The sequence below is a fragment of the Halichoerus grypus genome, chromosome 7, assembly GCF_964656455.1.
Source record: "Halichoerus grypus chromosome 7, mHalGry1.hap1.1, whole genome shotgun sequence".
Classification (NCBI taxonomy): domain Eukaryota; kingdom Metazoa; phylum Chordata; class Mammalia; order Carnivora; family Phocidae; genus Halichoerus; species Halichoerus grypus.
In genome coordinates this window covers 66,398,215-66,420,969 of record NC_135718.1, presented here as the reverse complement: position 1 = coordinate 66,420,969, position 22,755 = coordinate 66,398,215, and the positions used below count along the sequence as shown (strand labels likewise).

At 47.4% G+C, this 22,755-nt stretch overlaps 1 protein-coding gene across 1 annotated transcript; it reads right to left on the bottom strand.

The window, feature by feature from the left end:
• Positions 1 to 7,294: 7,294 nt before the first annotated feature.
• On the bottom strand, positions 7,295 to 18,327 carry RHOU (ras homolog family member U). Its single transcript, XM_036119340.2, has 3 exons — positions 17,763 to 18,327; positions 15,973 to 16,031; positions 7,295 to 10,660 (listed from the first exon to the last, which is right to left on the bottom strand). Exons 1-3 carry the CDS (start codon positions 18,022 to 18,024, stop codon positions 10,205 to 10,207), a joined length of 777 nt encoding a protein of 258 aa, XP_035975233.2. The 5' UTR covers positions 18,025 to 18,327; the 3' UTR covers positions 7,295 to 10,204.
• Positions 18,328 to 22,755: the final 4,428 nt, after the last annotated feature.

Below are 22,755 nucleotides of genomic sequence, written 5' to 3'. Positions count from 1 at the left end.
TTCCGTACTTGGAATCCGGTGAGAATTACTGATTACTTAACTTGATACTGATTTTGCTTAAGATGAAAGTTCCTAAGCCTGTAGAGATCAAGGCTGAAAAGAAGCGTGATTATCCTAAAATAATGGAGAAAAGGGACAATGGAGATTTCATAGCTTCACCTCCTGGTGAAGTTGAAGAAATTAAAGCCCAAATAAATTAAACTCATTCTCTAAATGTATAGAGCTGGTCAGTGGCAAAGGCAGGATGAGAACTCAGGAAGCCTGGTAATCCTGGGGCGTTCCTCTCGGCTCTGTGGCATGCAGCCCCTCCTGGGGGCATGCTGCCCTACAGCAATCCAAATTCTCCTTTAAATCCCAAACGTGGGCACATTAGAAACTGCACGCAAGAGAAAAGCAAGCTATGGTCTCAGAAGCATGAGCAGGGCTTGGCAGAACAATAACAGTCAAAATCAGATGGTCTTGCAGCATCCTGGGGCACAAGTACCTATGAAAATGCCTTTAGGGAGGGAGAGGAGCAGCGTGGGGAGTAAAACCAGCCATTCTGTAAGCCAATTCTACTGCTTTGGGAAATGGGTACTTAACAGATGGTTGAGAGTAATTTCAGCTCTGTGTAGAATACTGCTACTCATAATCACAGTAGCAATGGTGATATTTTTAATTTTTAAGATTTTATTTATTTATTTTGAGAGAGAGAGAGAGACCGCACACATGATGGGGGGAGGGGCAGAGGGAGAGGGAGAAGCAGGCTTCCCGCTCAGCAGGGAGCCCGACGCGGGGCTCGATCCCAGGACCCCGAGATCATGACCTGAGCTGAAGGCAGATGCTTAACCCGACTGAGCCACCCACGCACGCCAGTGATACTTTTAATATAAGGTTTTAAAAGTGCTTCATATACCCCATGCTCTATATCAATCCATTTGTCCAAATACAGCTGAAATCTGTCTCTTTTGCTGGAAAAAGAAATATGGAAACAACAGATGGAAACAACAGAAATATCCAAATTCCGTCCATCCAGCTGTCTGGACACTCAGCAAGGTGCCAAGTTTCACCCATTCTCAGCGTGTACTCTCTCCGCAAAGGAAGAAGATCCAATGAGGGGTTTAGGCAACATCCTCTGTCACCCATTTCAATAGTCAGACCCTCACTGAAATAACATAGGTGACAAGCACACCTTTTATTACCAGGATTCCTGGCTGCTAGGCTAGTTGTATTCTCCACCTGCACGATAATATATACAATCCGCCTCTCTTCATCCAGGACAGACACGCTCGATGGACTGCACCAGACCTGGCAGCCTCAGAGTCTTCCTTTCCCACATGAATCCACTTGGAAGGCCCCCAAATAAACATACCTTCCCGGGTTCACATACTTGTGCAACTCCTTCCACCTGCCACCCACATTTTCTCTGGGACTTGCTTTGACCCATGAACCTTAACAACCATGGTACAAACACGCTTGGTAAGCCCTTGCACACTGGAGTGCTCTCTCTTGGCACATTCACTCCTGGAAGTCAGTCGCCATGTTGTAAAGAAACTCAGGCTAGGGCGCCTGGGTGGCTCAGTTGGTTAAGCGACTGCCTTCGGCTCAGGTCATGATCCTGGAGTCCCTGGATCGAGTCCCGCATCGGGCTCCCTGCTCGGCAGGGAGTCTGCTTCTCCCTCTGACCCTCCCCGCTCTCATGTGCTTGCTCTCTCTCATTCTGTCTCTCTCAAATAAATAAATAAAAAAAAAAAAATCTTTAAAAAAATAAAAAATAAATAAAAATAAAAATAAAGAAACTCAGGCTAGACACTGAAGATGAGAGGGGACAAGGAGAGAGACCCGGGGTTTCTTTAGAGAGTCCACCCCAGTTGAGCTCCCAGCTGCGTGTGACCTCGGCAGAATATCTGCCCCATGAGCCCAGTCAACCCACAGGATCACAAGAAGGAGTAAACAGCCGTTGTTTTAAGCCACTAAGCCAAGTGATGGGGTGGCTTGTTATACAGAAATAGATCATTAAATTAGTACATCCCTACTGGTGGTTCTAAAGGCCCCTCTGTATCTTCTGTATAAGAGCAGAAATGGAAAAGGGAAATTCAGGCTTAAAATACACTCACTGATTAATGGTTCTACCACTAACTCACGCAGAGTTCCTTACTTAGCAAGTTAGCCCTTTTGTTTCCCTCTCTAATAAATAAGGATAATAGCAACCAATCCAATACACGCTCCCCATGGGAGGTATGAGGTTAGAAGAGATGTGTTTATTTGTTCATTCACAACACAATTTGGTTAGGAGAAGATTTAGACAGATTACAGTAATAGGTAAAATATTTTACATGCTCAATAAGTGAACGTGGTTCATAAATTTCAGATATTATGATATTTACCAACACATTTTCTCCTCTTATAAACCCGTTCTGTTTCCTGATCTCTTTTACCAACATTTGTATAAGAAAATTTTGGACTGTTTTATCTAAATAATTCCTTATCTAAACAATAATTGATTTCCTTCCACTTTTTCCCTTTTGAAATAGAAACACCTGACTTTCAACAACACCCGATCGGTTTTGAGGATAAAGGTGAGGTGGTTTCGGTTAGGGGCCGGGTGACTGGGGACACGGGAGAGTGTCTAACTCTGGATGAGCTCTCAGCAACACAAGAGCCGGTCTTAACAATTATTCAAGGTTGTTACAAAGGCAATAACTATTCATCCAATGGCCCCACCCTCATTCTCATCCCTTAGATCCTGAAATAAAATGGCAAAGGAAGTAAATTTTGTAGATCAAATAAATGCGTTGAAAATCCACTTATCTCGGTTCACAGCAGTAATGGGCAAGAGCCTGTGTACAGCCCTTCTAGCTTCACGGTCTGGCCTGAGACTTCATTACAGAAAAACAAGTAGGAAAATGAGGGAGAGCTAAGAAGATCAAAGCAGAGGGAGAAGTCTGGGGTTCCGATGACTTGGTATATGTGTGATTTTTCTGTATGTTTACCCATAAAACATTTGCTAAATAAATAAGGCAAGCCAACCCCGTTCCATTGATCCTACGATGGGTGATGATGTTTTAGGTATCAGAGTTCTAAGTTCCTAACAAATACCTCTTCAGACACTTGAGCAGACTCAAAATGGAATTGAAACCCGGCCGGCCGGGTCTGCTGTATTCTAAATCCATGACAAGTAATGGTAGGCAGGCTTCCTGATTTCCATGGTAAAATGTTAGTTTTGATATTTGCTCCTGAAGCACATGACTCTCTCTTCCACCAGCCACGTACAATACGGTACTTGTCTTAAGTTAACCCCTAACCAACGATTATCTAGAATGTGTCAAGGTGTGACTGATGCACATGCTGCTCCCGAAAGCTTCTGTGCTAAGGGATTTTCTCGAACGTCTAAGTTCCTTTTGTGCTTTAAGCTGAAACACTCCAAAGCAGTAAGCTTGGACTATCAGAACCCACGCCCCTGTGGGAAGGCTTTCCACAGCGACAGCCACCATATGCCACATTAACGTCACACCTCCAGCTGTTCGACTGAGAGGAAATGTTAGAAACAGTTCTGTGAAGACGGAGCCTGTTTCTGCAAAGCCAGGCAAAGACGTAAAATAGTCCCACTGCCATTTTTAGTACATTTTCTCCTCAATTCAGCCAAATCCTAATCAGAAACCACTCTACTAAGTAATGTGAGAGAACACGGTCTTGGGAAAGGAAATTCAGGCACTTGGTATGATCACTGCATCCTCTCCCTTTGGGGACCTCCCTGAGATGCCAAATCATAATAAAGCTGTTGTAGTATTTTGTTTTGGGTTTTTTTTTTTTTTTTTTTAAAGATTTTTATTTATTTATTTGAGAGAGAGAATGAGATAGAGAGAGCATGAGAGGGGGGAGGGTCAGAGGGAGAAGCAGACTCCCCGCTGAGCAGGGAGCCCGATGCGGGACTCGATCCCGAGACTCCAGGATCAGGACCTGAGCCGAAGGCAGTCACTTAACCAACTGAGCCACCCAGGCGCCCATGGGTTTTTTTTTTTTAAGATTTTATTTATTTATTTGACAGAGAAAGCAAGAGGGCACAAGCAGGAGGAACAGCAGAGGGAGAGGGAGAAGCACTGCTTGTGGTGTTTTGAAGAATAAAGAGAGGCAGGAGATTTGGATGTTTAATGATATCAAGGTAACACACATGAGAGGTGTTTTCGCCAATGGGATCAGAAATAGCCAGTCATTGACTGCTACCCCCGTAGCTCTCCCCTCACTAGGGATGTCCTGGCACCTCTACCCCTCATCAACCAGCTAAACCACGGGGGCCCCTGGCAACGTTGCCCACATCTGACCAAGACTGCTGCTGACTTGGGGCGCCTGGGTGGCTCAGTCGTTAAGCGTCTGCCTTCAGCTCAGGTCATGATCCCAGGGTCCTGGGATTGAGCCCCGCATCAGGTTCCCTGCTCCGCGGGAAGCCTGCTTCCCCCTCTCCCACCCCCCTGCTTGTGTTCCTGCTCTCGCTGTGTCTCTCTCTGTCAAATAAATAAAATCTTAAAAAAAAAAAAAAAAAGACTGCTGCTGACTGCTGTGTTCTGAACATTCCCTAAGAAAAAGAATACAGAGGAGGCAATGATCTGGGGAGCGCTGAGCTGACTTCCAGGACATGAGTGTGGTCAGCAGAAGAACGGCCCCCAAAGATGTCCACATCCTACACTTCAGATCCTGTGATGTTGTGGGTTACATGGCAAAGCAGAACTGAGGCTGCAGATGGATTAAAATTGCTAATCCACAGACCTTGACAGGGGGAGATTACCCTGGACTCTCCAAGTGGGCCCCATATAATAAGGGTCCTTAAGTGGGGAAGAAGAGGTAGAAGAGTCAGTGTTAGTGGGATGGCCTCTAAGAAAGACCTGACCAGCCATTGCTGGCTTTGAAGGTGACGGAGGATCAGGAGCCAAGGCCTGGAGGAGGGCTCGAGAGCTGGAGGAGTCAAGAACACTGCTCCCCTAGAGCCTCCAGGAAGGAACGCAGGCCTGCCAGCCCCTTGATTTAGCCCAGTGAGACCCATTTCAGATTGCTCACTTCCACAACTGTAAGGTAAGAAATCTGTTGCTTTAAGCCATGAAATTCGTAGTAATTTGCTACAGTAGTGAATGGAAACTCACAGAATGAGTCAAATTTGAAGTATCTGTGGGACATTCAGGAGAAGAATGAATGGAAATGTGATACTCTGCTCTGGAACGTGTCCTCCTTTTGGACAACAAACGTCAGGTTAGAGAGCAACATCCGGTTCCCGACCATGTGCCTCCTCCACGTGCCGACTGTGTCTCTTCAGGATGCAGTTGTGCTGTTAGGACCACCCGGGGGAAACTGGGTGGCTGAGCTGGGCTGATAAACAAGGATTCTAAAAATGGCTCTAGATTCACAAAGCTGAGTGTGCGCGTCTGAAGCAAGAACTTCTTGCATGAAAGGAGTCAAGGGACAGACACCCTCGCAGCGTGATGCCTGACTTCCACACAATCCTTACTCTGTCGTCTCACTCCGCTCACCAAACCACCTTCAGAGGCTCAATTCCACCTTCCCCTCCAGAGGGGGCTGGCCTGGGCTCTCCCAGCGGTGGCCAGCCCCTAGCAGTCCCAGCTGCTCAAGCAGCAGCATCTCTGCTCCAGGGTCAGCCTGTGCAATGGCTGGAGTAATCCATACTGTTTCGCTCTTCTTTCATAAAAATGAGTGGAAATGAAAAATAGATGTGCTATTATCCATCAAAAGCATAAGGCTCACAAAAATTAGTAGGGCTGAAGATGAGAGCCATTAGGGGCCAATCGTAAGTTAATCACCTAGGCAGCCTCCTGTGAGAGAGATGAACAGAGCTTGCCAACGAGACCAGTCAAAGTGGACATTTACTGAGCACTTCACATTTGTAACCCCACCAGACCACTGAGGTAGGTGCCAGGTTTATCCCCTTTATAGATTCTAAAGTTTAGACACAGAAAGTTTAACTTGCTTAAGGAATCTCAACCAGTTAAGTGGCAGAGCCAGGATTCAAGCCCAAACAGCCTGACTCTGGAGCCCAGCCCTCTCCTCCCCTGCCCTCCCATCACACCACGCCCTCCCTGATGTCAGGGGCCTCTCTGACCTCATCCTTTCCCTGACCTCCTCTCCTCCTCTAGGTCATCTCCTGCTCCTCTCCCTGTACTACTTTGGTCCTGTCCACACTGGCCTCCAGGACATGCCAGACACTTGCTCTGCCTCAGGGCCTTTGCACCTGCTGTTCCCTTTAGAAAACTTTTCTCCCAGATACTCATCATTCTCACCTCCTTCAGGTCTTGTAAACGTCTCCATGAAGCACTCCCTGACCTCCTCTAAAGGGACTGGGCGCTCTGTCAATGTATCCTGGGAAGGCCTATCCTGGATATGGGAGGCAAACAGGGGCTGGTTGAAGGGAAACTTCCAGGTCCCTCTGAGCTGGGATTAGGCTGCCCATGGAGGCCATTGAGGGCGAGCTGGGTTTTAGCACTTCTGGACACAGGCTGATGGCCAGTAATTTTAGTTGCTCTCTGCACAGTAACCCAGTGCATTGTGGTTGAATGTTTGGTAGATACAAAAATTCAAAGTCTGGCCTCAGAGGCACCGTGGGGAACGAGGTGGACAGGCCCATCCTTCACTAGATGATCAGGAGCCCTTCACCCTTGAGGCTTAAGGGTGGAAGCAGGATGACATCTGGGCTCCCAGAATGGTCCTGTCATCAGGGCCACATTCCCTGGTGTAAGGGCCACATCCTGGTGGCATGATGATAAGGCTGACCGCAAGTTCACATATACCACATGGGCATCCCCTAGCCCTCAGAGATGGGGAACTCTGAGCCTTGCTGGCCTTCCTTGTTAAGCTGGTGGGGCTCGTGGCACCTTCTAATCCCTTCCATGGCCATTATAGATCTTGGACATTTACCCCACATGTGCACATGTATTCTCATTCAGGATTCAAATAGCCTGGGGAGAAAAGCAGTACTTTCACACATGAGGAAACTGAGGCTCAGATCTACTGACCTACACAACATCACACACTAAGTGCTTCTCTGGGCCTCGACTTTTGGCTCCAAGAACAGTGTTCCTGTCAGGGACACACATGGGCCACCAGCACACGATCCATTACAGACCCAGAGTCAGAGAGTGCTTGTATCCGACTGTGACCCCAGAATTCTCAAAACCCCGTATTCAATAAGCATTTCGTGTTGGTTAGGGATGACTCCCCAGACGCCTCTGGGGGCACGCCATGATGCTTCCCAACCAGCCTGCTTTTGACGTGGCTAAACTTTTATTCACTTCCAGTGATCTTCTTCGGCAGAAAAGGCAAGTGCAGTTATATCCATAGGTCAGAATTTATTTCATACCACCTCGTTTATAGCATTTTCAAGGACAACGTTCTGCTCAACATCATTTACACTTGAAAACAGAGAAGCACAACTTGGTAAGGCACCGGGTTACGACAGTCTGGGGAGACCTTGCCTTCATTTTGGCTTGTGTAATACCTGGGTGGTTTCTCCTGAATTCTGTCAAGCACAGAGAACAATCTTACAAAAGGTTCATTTCCACATACATGGTAAAAAGTGATAGAACAGGTGGGAAGTATATTGTATTTTTCAATTATGACTGGCCTACACTGTAGGAGTTAAGCTAAAGCGGCATTTTCTAAAGCACAACTCATGAAATCTTCTCTGCAATACCAAGCTGCAAGTTTAACAGTGCTTGAGCTTTGAAGTGAACCAACTTTATGTTTAACTCAAGCACATACTTTTAAGAACTTTTCTGCCCAATCACACAAAGAAAGAAAAATGGAGGAAAACCTGAAGTACAATCAATCGTACGTACTTTACTATTCTATAAACTGCAGCAACATGTTAAAAACGGTTGTGTTTAAATGTCAACCCTCTAGATTTTTAGCGCTAATGGTTCGGGTTGTATCAAGTTGGGTTAAAAATAAACCACTTGAGGAAAGCTCTCAGAACTGGGCCACACAGGCGCGCTCCCCTGCCAGGTTACCACCAGTGGCCCCCAGGCAGAGGGGGCCGTGGCCCCCGCCCCGGGGGGACCAAGAGCAGCCCCATTTGCTGTCGCGTGCATAAAATTTCTTTCAAGTCTTGTGTTCTATCTTAAAAATTACTTTGCACTGTACTCCAGGACATTTGCTGAAATATAAAAATACTGGTTAAAATTACTCACCAAGTAAGTCTCCCACCGCTCCCACCCCTGCACCCCAGAGCAGGCGGAGCCCAGCCTGGGACACTGGCCCCCCCACAGACAGATGAGCCAAGCAGGCCAGCTTAGAGTCTGTTCGGAGCCTTTCCACAAATGATGTAATTTTATTCACTCAGGCTATGTGACTAAATGCTTCGGGAAACTATGACTGATACCAATTTCAATAATGAAAAATAGTGAACAATCCATGTATTTTAGTTTTAAAACAGAGAAATCAGTTAATTTTATTTACTAACACAAATCAAAGAAGCCCCTAACCCAATCTTTTACTTCTTCTACAGGAAAACATAAATTCGTTTTAAATACAAAAAAGACAATGCAAGACCCACAGAAAGACAAGACTTTTCCATCCACCAGCTCTACAGAAGTTTCCCTAGTTATTGAATCGATTTTGGTACATCTGCTTCACCCACCGCAACCAGACATTATAATTCGTGGGGTAGGCTACCTTTTGGCATCTCAGAAGCATAACCATCACAAAGTAAACAAACCTACTCTTCTGATACGCAACTTTTTTTCTCAAGATGAAGCCCTAAAAACTGCCACCTTGAAGAACACAAATGTTTCACAAGCATGTGGTTTTCTGGCTGTCCCCCCACAAGGATGCAGCTGAGAGGGGGAGCTGGGGTCCATACGCGCACCCCGCTCCCGGCGGCCACAGCAGGCCGCCCCCGTGAGCCCTCCGACTCACAGCCCTGGTCTCTGCTGCCCTTTCCCTCAAAGGCATCTGCGGCTTTAACCGGTGGTTTAACAGGTTTCAAGAGACATTCAGTTTAAAACAGGTTTTAAGAGATGTTCGTGTTTTAAGATGGTCTCAAAACTGTGTCAAAATATACTTAAAATCCTATCGGAGTAGGATATAATCAAAAAGAGATCTGTTCAAAAAAGTAACAAAAAGAGGAAGCTGAGCTTCCCTCACATGTTTTTGTGGTCATGCTTTTTCTCATTAACTGTTTAAAAGTCTGAATCAGCAGCAAAAACAGCCATATACACGTGTGTGTGTGTGTGTGTGTGTGTGTGTGTGTACATTTTGGCTGACTTAAGGGGAAAAAAGTACATTTTGTCTCCTACAATTGTTGGCTGCAGGCCTTTCAAGAGTGTCCACGTCCCTGCAGATGGTTTAGTTTATTTAGTTAGTATGGAAGTTTTAAAACAATTCCCATAGGTGCTCCCTAGTGTTCTAACTACCAGGGTTTAGGCAGTTTGGTGCACACATACGAACAGCAAATACCACATTCTGATCTCAACATGAATCACTCCCTAAAGAAAATACAAGAGCTTCTGACTAATACTTGCTTTACTCCACATGGCATGTTGGCTATGTTTATACGATGTCAACACAACTGGTCTAAGAATGAAAAATCCCAATAAACAATGTTTTCTTTTTGGTGTACCCAGGGCCACAGGGTTAGTAGGATGTGCTTTGCTGGTTGATTTTAGATCTTAAGCAACCAGGTATTAGCATATGACAAAAGTGACTGGTTTGAGGTGTTGTAGGCAGAGGTCTCTTGTTTTTTTCTCAGATTTTAGTCCCTTAAAAAGTTTTTTAGAAGTGTGTGGAGTCTTTGGGCTAAGAGTGATTCTCACCATAGCTGGCCAGGGGACACAACGCACTTGCAGGAAGGAGCCCTTAATCAAGGCAGGGTTAACCACACCATTTCTTCTTTTGTTCTTCTGTACATTATAACGTAGCAAAAAAAAATTTCATTCTTGACACCCAGATCCAAGGTGTCTTTTTCATATTAGATATAAATTAATCCAGAGGTCTAGAGCTCTACATTTCCAGAGTTATGAAAAATGCTCCACTGACTTCAAAAATATCTTGCATAATTAATAATCAGCTCGTCCCTAAGCTCAAACAAACAAGAATAGCCAAGGCAAGAAAGAAGACGTAAATTGAGAGCTGGACCTATGACACACACACGCTCTCTACACAGCTCCGGCACGATGAGAGGACTCATTCAGCTAATATAGCTTCTACTGCGGGTTCCCGGCCGGCGTCATACGAAACAGCAATACTTCTTCCACCAGGACTTGGAGAGGTTTTTCATTTTGTCTGGAGTCCTGCTTTTGGACTTCTTTGGCTGTTGCTGAGTGTCCGAGTACTGAATGCCCGCAACGATGGCCGCATCAAAGACCTCTTTGAGGTTTTTCTGAGTCAAGGCTGAACACTCGATGTAGGAGGCGGCTTTGATTTCCTCGGCGCACAGCTTGGCCGCCTCTTCGGGCACGGGCTTCTCTTTGCATTTGTCCAGCTCAATAAGGACCTTGACGTCTTCTCTGAGATCCGACTGCGTTCCAACGAGGATGATGGGGGCTTTGGGACAGTGGCAGCGAATCTCTGGCACCCACTTCTCGCTGACGTTCTGGAAAGAGGAGGGGCTCACCACGCTGAAGCACAGAAGGAAGATGTCCGTGTTGGTGTAGCAGAGAGGCCTGAGTTTGTCAAACTCATCCTGCAACCAATCAAAGCACCCGAAAGTTACCTTCTCAATTGATTCTCATCAGCAAAAAGACCATTTTACCATTTTTTTCCTTGAAAGGGTCTGGCAGGTCCGGTTATGGAAGGAAAGGCCAGCGCCTCGGAAAGCGATCCCGCTGCTTGCCAGCCCCACGAAACCTGCCCAGTGCGTTCGATGTTCACATCAGTGTTCACGGCCCTCTGGCAACTTACCACAGGAGAAGTACTTACAGTGGGTGAATGGCAGAAAGCAAATTTACTTTCTCCAGCCTTCAGCCTAGAGTACCCCAGATTTACTCTTTCAACTCTGGTATTTAGCTACTCTTTTAGACTCAGGGTTAGCAGCCCACGGATCCCCAAGTCTCCAATCTGACCCCAGTGAACCCCATCTAACCCAGCTCCTCTCTTGAAGAATCCAGCCCTGCCCATTCTCGACAGCTGTGAGTGATGCCCGCCTGGTCCCATCTGTGCCGCACACGGTCGGGGCACGCACAGAGTACAGACTAATGTCAATCAGACACAAGGACAGACCCAGAACTGGAGCTGAGGACCTCTGACAGCCCACTCTCCTTGGCAATTCAGAGAGCCTATGCCTCTCAAAGTCACTTACAACAATGTGACTTACAATGTCACATTGGATAATACATGTTCATTCTTGCTTGATATACCTTTCTTCTTGCTTGATCTCTTTTTCTCCCTCCTTTCTTCCTTTTGGAACTTCCTTTCCCCTTCCCTTTTCCCTGCAAATACCAGGGACCTCCCTGCAGCTTTGGGAAGATAACCAAGCATCATGCTGCTGAATACCTGCCAGAGTCATCCACCTGGCAGAGATGCACGCTGGCCACCGGGCACTGTGCAGGGTCGGGGGAGTCGGCTGGGAACAGACAGACCTGGCCTCAGCCCTTGTAGAGATGTCGGCCTCCAAACCAGCATTTCTTCATAGTCCCCTGCAGTGCCCTATTCAATGAACTGAAAGCTTTCACTCAACTCTCTCATAGGAAAATACTTACATCATCTCATTCCTATTTAAAATTTCTATCTGTGAGGGCACCTGGCTGGCTCAGTCAGAAGACATACTACTCTTGATCTTGAGGCCGTGAGTTCAAGCCCCACATTGGGTGTAGAGATTACTAAAAAAAATTAATTAATTAATTAAACTTTTAAAAAATAAAAAAATAAAGTAAAATAACATTTCTATCTGTGGGTGCCAGCCTCACACACATGTCCTATGATAGATAACTTCCCAGTGGCATGAAAAAGTGAAATGCCATCCAGGTTTTCAGTACGCCGTTGGCACACTCTGACTATTTACAAACTCCTATTTACGTGCACAGTATTCTGCATCTGTGGCCCTTCTGGAGGCGTAAAGGAAACCTGGATCTGTTTTACTTGAAGGCACTTTCACCATTTGAGGCTCCACAGTTCAGTTGTAGGGCAACAACGAGCTAACAGTACAGAAGTCAACCAGCTCAAATGCTCAGGAACGAATCTGGCATTTCATCACTGCCGCCTGTCAGACTTCTACACACGGTGGTTAAAAAAGAACAACTTGGCTTTGGGGCGCCTGGGTGGCTCAGTCGTTAAGCATCTGCCTTCGGCTCAGGTCATGACCCCGGGGTCCCGGGATCGAGTCCCACATCGGGCTCCCTGCTTGGCAGGAAGCCTGCTTCTCCCTCTCCCACTCCCCCTGCTTGTGTTCCTGCTCTCGCTATCTCTCTCTCTGTCAAATAAATAAAATCTTAAAAAAAAAAAAAAGAACAACTTGGCTTTCTTAGTGCCAACTTTGTGCTGAAAGAATCAACATAGAAGATCCACCAGGTCGACGATGGCCCAGCAAAGATCTTGTAATAAAACATTCCCTCTGTTCTCAGAGGCCCCAGAAAAGCACAAAACGGAGCCCCGCGTAAGGTCAGCTCCCTCAGGCAGCTGCAGCTCACTGCTAGAAGTCAGTCACCCTTGGCGGTGCCCTGCGAGCTGGGGTTGCATTACCAATAAAAAGAAAGGCAAGCGCAGGGGCTGGGCCTTGTGACAGGGCTTTGGAAATCCAGCTCCCCAGACCTCTTGAGATTCTGGCGAAAGGGTTCAGGGAGCCAAGCAGAAATCAAACCCGCCTCCTCACTGCCTGACCAGAAACCCTAGATATTTGCTGAAATCAACACAACATACATATGCGTGACGAGGCCAATTGGAATGTACCCTCCAGGAGAGGTGTGCTGAGGCCCAGTGATGTGCACGCACCTGCCAGGTCTGTGGGGAAGACATACAGAATTCCGTCAGGGACAGGGTGTGGTGGACAGGCCACTGAATAGTAGTGCTGGTCAAGCTGCAACCTGAGTTTTTGGTTTTTTTAGCACAGAGATTTTTCCAAGTGCCTCACGGGTCAGAAGGCTGAGGAATTTTCAGCTTCTCCTCACAATGCCACTGTGACCTCCTCCTATTTCAGTGACGGTCCCTTCTCTTATGCCAAAGGTATGTTCTCAACACCCTCGGTCTCGGATCTATTTTCACTTGAGTAAGACTGTGAGTCCAGTGTTAAAAACTCCCTTTAACATCTTCTATGCTCACCTACGTCCCTAACAAGAAATCCCAAAGACACAAAAAGCAATTTCTAGTTACTTCTTCATCCAGTAGAGCCATATTCTTGCTCTGAGCTTCCAGATGAAAAACCTGCATTTGGGCCCCGGGTTAGGGCTACCTGTGCTCACGCTCCCCTGGAGCTGGAAACAGAGGTCGCACAAGTCACTTTAAGCCCACAAGGCTATCCTGAGGACTGCCTGGGGCGGCGGGGGGGGGGGGGGGCGGGGGGGGGGAGGGGCGGGTTTCACTGGCTGAGTCATCATTAGGGAAATACAGCAGGTGTCAAATCAAGTCCCTTAAAAGGTTGTTTATCAGATCGGGAGTAAGGAATAAGGAAGGTGGGAAAGAACTACCACTCTGACCTGCTTTGCTATTAGTCAAAATAAGTCCTAATGGATACTTGCAGAGTAGGGGAAAAAAATGATCTTATCTTACCAGCTGTGTACTTTGCATAGTTTTTGAGGTTGGTTTATTCATTCATTACATAATAAGGTATACTTTACTAACTAATACATCAGTTAAAAAATAGTCAAACTCAATGAAAACATCACTGGGAGACCAGAAGAATAATTTCCAAATAAACTAAAGCTTACCAATTTGCACTAAAGTCCTTTTATTTCCCTAATTATAAACTTTTTTCATGAAAATATCTCCAAAATTATTCTTGCGCTTCCCCAGCTTTTAAACAGACCATACTAAGGAAAAATCGACCTCTGCCTCAGTAATTCAGGATCATTTCTACAAAGTTTTTCTGATGATGGTCCTATGCCTCTTTCAAAACTGCCCAGTGGTCTTCTCCCCAGACCCACCTGTCCTGCACCCCAAGCCAACACTGCCTTCCTCCTTATGGCACTTCCCTGGTTTCTTTCACAAGTTCTACTAACTGGTTTATCTTCCCTACAGACTATAAGTCTTCTGAGGGGCAGGCCAGGACTTAAGGTTGCATTCCCCAGGACCCAGCACTCCGTTTTATGTATCCATTATAAACCATGATTAAGCCCTATTCTGCACCAGGCACCATGAGGGCCCTAGGCCTAGAACCCCAACTCAGGAAGCCGGGTCTGTGACAAGAGTCAACAGCTAACAGGAGAGCCCCATCAGTGGGCAGGGATGTGCTCTGTACTGCTTGCTCCTCCCCTCGAGGGTCCCCAGGAACTGTGCCTTCTGGGCTTCCTGTCTACGGTCTTATTCTTGGGCTATTCAGCTGCCCCTTTCTGGCGTTAGCAGGAACGTCTATATTTATCCACGTGCAACTCTGACCTCATTTTAAAGATCAGAAAATCAGACACGTAGTAGGACAAAGATTCTTACTTTATAAAGAGCAATTAAGCTTTCATGACAAATACCAAGAGGGCATTCAGAAAGATTCAATATTAGAAGAAAGTGTTCTTTTGAGTCCTCTTTTCCACAGGCAGGAAGATACACAGTGCGTTTGCTTTTTTCTGCTGCCGCTGAAGGGGAAACGGAGATGCTCCAGTGTAGAAGGGGCAGAAGGGGCAGGGCCACCACTCAGGCCACTCTGGCCACTGCCAAACCCGTGCTGAGCTGGGGACCAAAGCTGCCCAGTCTTGTGTCACCCTGAGTTTTGAAAAATAAACCTGTGAATTTGCTGTCCCAGGGTAGGCAAGCAGTTTGGATGAGGCACTTGGGAATGCTGGAAAGCGAGCTTCCTAAACACAGATCGTCATGTGACAACACCTCAGAAAGTGAGGTGGGCACTTTTACGTGCCTACAAAGGGCCCCTCAGCATTTGCTCTAACTCTAACAAGGACAGGAAAGACTCCATGTTGATGAACTGTCACTATGACAAACTCAGGAGATGGCACCCTGGGTTCGCACAGAGAACAAGGAGACCTCAGTGACGAGCACCGTGCCAAGGGACGACTGGCTGATGATGAGTCCCTGGAGCTCGTCGGGGAACACCCCAATCCCTGTCCCTCCCTGGGTGGGTCATCCAAGTGCTTGATCCTCAAGACAAGAATAAACATTCACACTTTGGAAAGACTAAGTCCAGATTCATTCATTCCCCCAGCTCAGGAGAGCTTCGACCACTGTTATCTCTGCTTCAAAGGATGGGGGTGGCCCTAGAGAGTCAAACCACAGCTTAGGGAGGGAAATACACCCACTGACAAACTCCATCTTTTTGGGGGGGTGCCTGGGGGGTGCAGTTGGCTGAGTGTCTGCCTCTTGGTTTCGGCTCAGGTCATGATCTCAGGGTCGTGGGATCGAGCCCCATGTCCAGCTCCACACTCAGCGTGGAGTCTGCTTAAGATTCTCTCTCCCTCTCCCCCTCCCTACCGTGCTCTCTCTTTTTCTCTCCCTCTAAAATAAATAAAATCTTTTTTAAAAACCTCCATCTTTTTCTTGAGCAGATTTAGTATTTGGCGTGTTGACCTCTAATAAAATGATTCTATCACCAACTTACTCTGAGAAATAATCACAAAGCATCATTGATAATTTTTAATATAAACGAGACAGTAAATAAGATCAGAAAGTCCTGTAAGAACTGCTGTTCTTGACCCTGTTCTCCCCCTGCCCTGAGCATGCAAAGCTGGGCCAAACCCTGTTTTAGGGGTGCAGAGCTATCTCCCCTCCCCACCACCCTCTGAGAGAGCAGGGCTGGGGCCACTGCACGAGCCTTTAGAATGACCCGGTTATGGAGGGAGCTTATTGTGAGGCCTCTCTAAGGCCGGCTCCCTGGCCAGCCCGGAGCCGCGATGACCCACTAACCTGCCCAGCCGTGTCGCAGAGCTGGAGTCTCACAGGCCGCCCGTCCACGGACACCACAGCTTAAAAACAAGACGAAAACAATGATCAGGGGGTGGGTGTCTTTTAACCCTTCCAGGAAAATAATGCCTTCAGCTGCAACTACCATTCTCCCTCCAAACCCTTCGGCTATTCTGGGTCCCCTAATGAATTAAAGACTTGCCTAAAACAAGGAGGCCCCACGGAGGCATTTTTGTCTTCCAACCGTCCAGCCATCCAGGGCTGGCAATTCATCGCATGGCCGGGGCTGAAGCTGCAAATCCCTGAGCCGTTTGAGGGCACCCCAGAAGGGCCTGCGCTTTTCGCTCAGCCCCGGAAGATTTATTTTCCTGTCACACTCATTTCAAAAAACCTAAAAACAACACTGGGGGGGGGGGGGGGGCTTGTAAATGGGAACCAACCTTGCCGTTTTAACTCAGTGGAAAACCTTACAAATAATTCTGTTTTCCCTTGGGAAACGTTCCAAGACTTCATGGTTTATCATAAAATTGTAGCTTGTTTTGAGAACATGAGCAAACACAGGCAGCCTGCATTGTCCTGTTTATAGAAGAGGGCAGTGCTTATCTCACCGTGTCCGCTCAAAGGGAGGATTAACACAGAAAAGAAAGCCTGCCCACCTTTCCACTGGGATTGGGTACTGGGCAGGGGCCTGCATTGGAGCACAGCCTGGAGGTTTCATTTGAATTAAGCACTCAGGTCCCTCTAAGTGCAACTTTCTAAGTTGCTTTTAATGTTTACACGAGTCAGCTGGGAGGGAAAAGGAGGAAAAAACAAAACCGTTTGGGTGGAAACCCATTAGTGTAGCAGTTTTATCAAGGGTACCTTAGAGGTGGAAGAAAGCAAGCCCTTGCCACCGGGACCTTCTAAGAGGTCAAGAAGCATTGTTGTTGTTGTTGTTGTTGTTGTTGTTGTTGTCCTTTTAAGAGCAGAGAGAGTGCTTCACTGTGGATTTTAACTTTTTAGTAAATTTCAAAAAGACCTGAAAAATCCTTTATCTTTGTTTCCAGCAAAGCAAAAAACATAGCACATAAGGGCTGTAAATGGCTTAAAGAGACACTGAAGAGATACTAAGAAACAGAAACAGAGCCAACGGGGGAGATGGAAGAGGGAGCAGTGGGAGCAGGGGAGAGGGACTCAGAAGAAATCGCGTTTACTCTCCAGGTTTAATCCAAACCTAAGCCCTTAGTGCTGTTTTCACTAAGTCAACTATGTTCTGCCGTCTCTGTGGCTCTTCAAAGTGGAGACGCCCCTTCCCTGTGAGGGAAGCCACCGAAAGGAGGGGACTGACTCTCAGGGCCACAGGTAATGGCACCTGCGCGTCACCTTCCCACGGAAACTCGGCAGCTGCGCCAGCAACGTCGACCTGACGCAACTTTTCTACGCAGCAAACTGACCAGGCAACCTGAACTCGACCCGTTCCTTACTAAATTGCCGTATCATTTCTTTCTGCACAGGCTCTGTCTCCCGTACCCCGCCCCCTCCGCCGGGCTCCGCTTTTGGGGGCTCCCCGTCGGCCCGCGGTCCCTCAGGTGGCTCCGCGCCTGCCCCGTCCCCGAGGCTCGGGAAAGGTGCTGCGCTCCGCGCCGGGTCCGCTTCCCAGCTGGAGCCCGGCCCGCCCAGCAGCCTCCTCGGGGGCCCGCGACCCTCGCGCCGCGCTCCCCCCCGCCCCCCCCCGGCACCCGGGCCGTCAGCACCGCGCCCGCGGACTGCGGCCACGCGCCCCGGCCCGAGAAGCGCCACCCGGCCCGGCTCACCCGAGAAGTTGTCGAAGGCGGTGGGGATGTACTCGGTGGGGTAGCCGTTGGTGGTGTAGCTCACCACCAGGCTGGTCTTGCCCACGGCGCCGTCGCCGACAAGCACGCACTTGACGCCGCGCCCCTCGGCACCGCCCGCGCGCCCCCGGCCCCCCGGCGCCCCGGGCCCGCGCCCCCCGCGCGCCCCGCGCTCCCGGCGCGGCGGAACGGGCGGCGCCTCGCAGCGGCCGGGAAATGCGGGGTCCCCCTGCTGCGGGGGCATCGGTGCGCGCGCTCGGGCGTGCAGGCGCGGGCGAGCAGGGCCCGGCCCGACCGCCCCTCCGTCCCGGAGCCCTCCGGGAGGGAAGAGCTGTCAGCGAGCGCTGTGGGCGCGTGCCCGGCCCCCGAGAGCAGCGCTTCCAGGCCGCACGCTCCCAGACAAAGGCGGCCGGGGAGGGTCGCGGCTCTGGGCTCCGGCGGCGCCACCTGGCTCTGCTCCGCGCGGTCAGGGGACTGCGGTCCGAGCGCCGTGGAGCCCGAGCGCTCTGTCTCCTCCCGGCTTCCCGGCGACACGACGCGTGGGGGGCGGGCGGGGAGGGGAAAGAGGCGGGTCCGGCCCGGTCGCTCTGTCCCCGCGCCGAGGCCACAGCGCCCCCCGCCTGCGCGCCGGGCCCCTGCACCCGGGCCGGAGGCGGCGCTACGCCGGGCAGCAGGGGAGCGCGGACGCCGGCTCCGGGCCCGAACAGCGGCTGCGGGGCGGTAGGAGGGGCGGCCAACACCCGCTCTGGGGATGGATCCCGAACGCCCATGCTGGGGCGCGGCTCCTGGAGGAGCGGGGTGGCCGAGGGCAGCATCCTCCCCGGCGCCCGAGACCGACTCCACCGCCCGAGGGGCCGAAGCGGTTCGGCCTTGTTGCGCCCACGCTGGCGGGGAAGCCTGAGCTTCCTCCTGTTCCCCTCGCTGCCCACCTCCCCTTCTCGGTCGCAGCCTGTGCTCTGGGGTCCCTTGCTGGCCACAGTGCTCCACCCAAGGGGGAATGAAGTGTCTTGGGGACGTGTCTGCAGGAGACTGAATTAAAAGGCAAGTTTTTAAAGTCTACCTACAGCCCATCGTGTGATTTTTCTTCTAAAATAATTTATCCTCATAGTATTTAGGAGCAAGATGATGTCAGGTCCAGTGTTAATGCTCGTTTGGTATGCCATGAGCCAGCAAATTAATTTATAGACCCAATTTCTTCTTTTACTTAAATGTAATTTGGTGACATTAATATTAATGGGGCGGAGGGGAGTTCCATTTACCTCTGACTTCCTCTCTGCCTTCCTTCTACATTTAGCAAACAGTCCATTCAGAAAACAGCGAAGCCTCTCTGGGTCTAGTCAGGACACAAAGGCTCCTCAGGATTCACAGTGTGGTTTGAGAAGAGCACATACTATTAACATGAATACTGATGCTACAACAATAACAGTAACAGCAATAGCCAATACATATTGAGCCTTTATGTGCCAGACACTGTTGTAAGCACTCTGCCTGAACTAATTCCTTTAATCTTAATATTACTTATACCCATTTTACAGATGAGAAAATCTCCGGCACAGACATATTGAAAAAGTGCTCAGGGTTCAGCAGCTCATAAAGTGGCAGTGACAAGATCCAAACCCGCATAGTCTAGCTCCAGAGCCTAAGCTCTTTTTTTTCTTTTCTTTTTTCTTCCAATTTTTTATTTAAATTCTAGCTAGTTAACATACAGTGTAATATTAGTTTCAGGTATAGAATTTAGTGATAAGAGACTAAGCTCTTAACCAATTTCCTGAAAGCAAAAATAAGCTGGTGTGATAAACTCAGACTTGGAAGTATGACCATGGTTGGAATGCAGAAGTGGATTTATCAAGAGGCTAGATGCATGAACCCAGGGCCCCTCACTTGCAGAGAACCCCTTCCAAGGCCCTAGGGGCCCTGGCAATGTGAACTGTAAATTTTGCAGAATAACACTTTTTTAAGATTATTTATTTATTTATTTGAGAGAGAGAGAGTGAGAGCACAAGCAGCGGGGAAGAGCAGAGTGAGAGGGAGAAGCAGACTCCCCACTGAGCAGGGAGCCCAAATCCCAGGACCCTGGGATCATGACCTGAGCCGAAGGCACATGCTTAACCGACTGAGCTACCCAGGTGCCCCAAAATAACATATTTTTAACCACTACCAGTTCAGTCCACTGTCTCAACTCTAACTTCCCCTCATATTAAGTGGCTTTAAAGTGGCCATGGACTTTTTAACCGAGGAAAGTGAAGTTGGAGACAAATTTTGTTTGGGATTAATGGATACAGAGTCAGGACTAGGGTGAGGTAACAGAGGTGCCAAGGGAGCAAAATTTAGGGAGGCCAGCCTTGCATTTGCGCGACCCTGAGAATGAGAGCCCCTTTACATTTTGAGCCTCAGGCACCTGGCTTGCTTCTCCCTAGCCCTGACCCCATGGGATGCATTTATGTGGTTTTATAGTTCCTCGTCCAGGTGTACAAATGGCTACCAATGACTCACCTACTACCCTCTGTGTCGTGTTGGTGTCCACCTGAACTTTTCTACGTTCCCCAGCACTGGAAGGGTCCCAGTAGCAAAGGAGTAACAACAGATTTTGAGACAGACAGAGCCAGAAGCTAGTCTGTGGCGATTTTTTACATCATAAAACACAGTATTGTGAGTGTTGAGTGCTAGAGAGAGTTTGACTCTCTCCACTCCACCTGGTCAAAATGGGAGTTCTCTCCTATCAGAAGTGTACTCTAAATGTAGCACAGACAATTACAAATGCATCATACATTTTTGGAGGAAATCACATGAAATAGAATAGATAGGACTTCCTATGTCTGTGAGGGCAAAACCCTGTACCGGTATCACAAACAGCAAGTTCACCTAAATGTGAAGTACATTTCTATTCCTCCCATGGAAGGTGTATTACCAAATTACAAAATTGAAGAAGTGGTCAAAGGGTATGCAGCTAGGAGGAAAAGGGGAGATACTGTTCAAGGGGCACAAAGTTTCAGTTTCACAAGATAAATAAGTTCTGGAGATCTAATGTACAACCATGTGACTATAGTTGACAACATTGTATCATATACTTGAAATTTGCTAAGAAGGTAGATCTTAAATTTCTCACCACACACACACCACACAAAGGTAACTATGTGAGGTGATGAATAATGTTAATTGCCTTGAGTGGGGGTGAATATTTCACAATGTATCTATGTATCAAATTATCAAGTTGTATACCTTTGATATACACAATATTTAATTGTCAACTATACCTCAGTAAAATTGGAAGAAAAGGGTATGCAGCTAAAAAATGTCAGAAAACAGCGTAGGGAGGTGTGTCAGGCAGTTTATTAAATGTTTTCTTGTGGATTTTTCTTGAAGTTTATGGTACTTGTTGGCCTTTTAAATTTTATAGCTTGTTGTGATGCATTTCTTATTTCAAATAAATATTTATTTTTATACCTAATTGTCTAATTGGTATTCTTTCTCTTAAAGAAGGCCCTCAAATTTAATAAGCTTTTAGGCTGTACAGAATTTTGCTCTACCCCTACATCTGGTCATATGTTAGTTTTTGTATCCTTCTTACTCCTGCTTTACTCCCTTTAAAAAAAAAAAAAGTTTTATTCAATTTATTTAAACTGAAAAAAATTTCACCCGTTTCTCCCACCCCACCCCACCCCCACCTCTTGCAACTATCAATCTGTTCTCTGTATCTGTGATCTTGTTTGTTTTTTGTTTGCTTGGGTTTGTTTGTTTGTTTAGATTCTACATATAAGTGAGGTCATACAATATTTGTCTTTCTCTGTCTGACTTATTTCACTTAGCAAAATGCCCTCAAAGTCCACCCATGTTGTCACAAATGACAAGATTTCATTCTTTTTGATGGCTGAGTAATATTCCATTGTGTGTATATATAACACATTTTCTTTATCCATTCATCCATCGAGGGGCACCTAAGTTGCTTCCATGTCTCAATTATTATAAATAAGGCCGCAATGAAAATGGAGGCACAGATATCTTTTTGAATTAGTGTTTTCATTTTCTTTGGACAAACACTCACCGGTAAGATTGCTGGATCATATGGTAGTTCTATAATTTTTTGAGGAAACTCCGTATTGTTTCCATAATGGCTGCACCAATTTACAATCCCACCAAATAGTGTACAAGGGTTCCCTTTTCTCCAAATCCTTACCAATGCTTGTTATTTCTTGTCTTTTTGAAATAGTCATTCTAACAGGTGTGAGGTAGTATCTCACTGTGGTTTTGATTTACATTTTCCTGATGATTAATGATATTGAGCATCTTATTAAGTACTGTTGGCCATCCATATGTTTTTTGGAAAAATGTTTATTGAGATTTCCTGCCCATTTTTAATTGGATTATTTGAGGTTTTTTGCTATTGAGTTGTATGAGTTCTTTATATATTTTGGGTGTTAGCCCCTTATCACATATATGATTCACATTATTTTCTCCCATTCCATAGGCTGCATTTTCATTTGGTTGATGGTTTCCTTTGCTGTGCAGAAGCTTTTTAGTTGTGCTCCTTTTTTGTATGCTGTGCCTTATTATGTTGCATATTGTCCCATCCCCACTCATTTTGGCCCATCTTTCTAGATTCAGCTTAATAAACTTCCTGCAGCCTTATCAAAAATACCCAGAAACCTCAGTGTCAAAAAAAAAAAAAAAAAAAAAAATACCCAGAACTAATTCTTCCCATATTTATAAGAATCTTCTGCAGGTGATTCAGGAAAGCAGGCTCCACATCCACCATGTATTTCATTCCAGACCAAAAATAGAGAGAGAGCCTGGAGCAGCAGAATGCCGACTGAGGTCTGGCACTGCCAGAGGCCCCTCACAGTGTGTGGCTCCAAATCGAATGATGTGTTTTTGTTTGTTTGTTTGTTTGTTTACTGTCTGTCTCCTCGCACAAGTGCATGAGGTCAAGGACTTTATTTTGTTCATCCCTATACCCCACACTTAGAATCACGTGGGG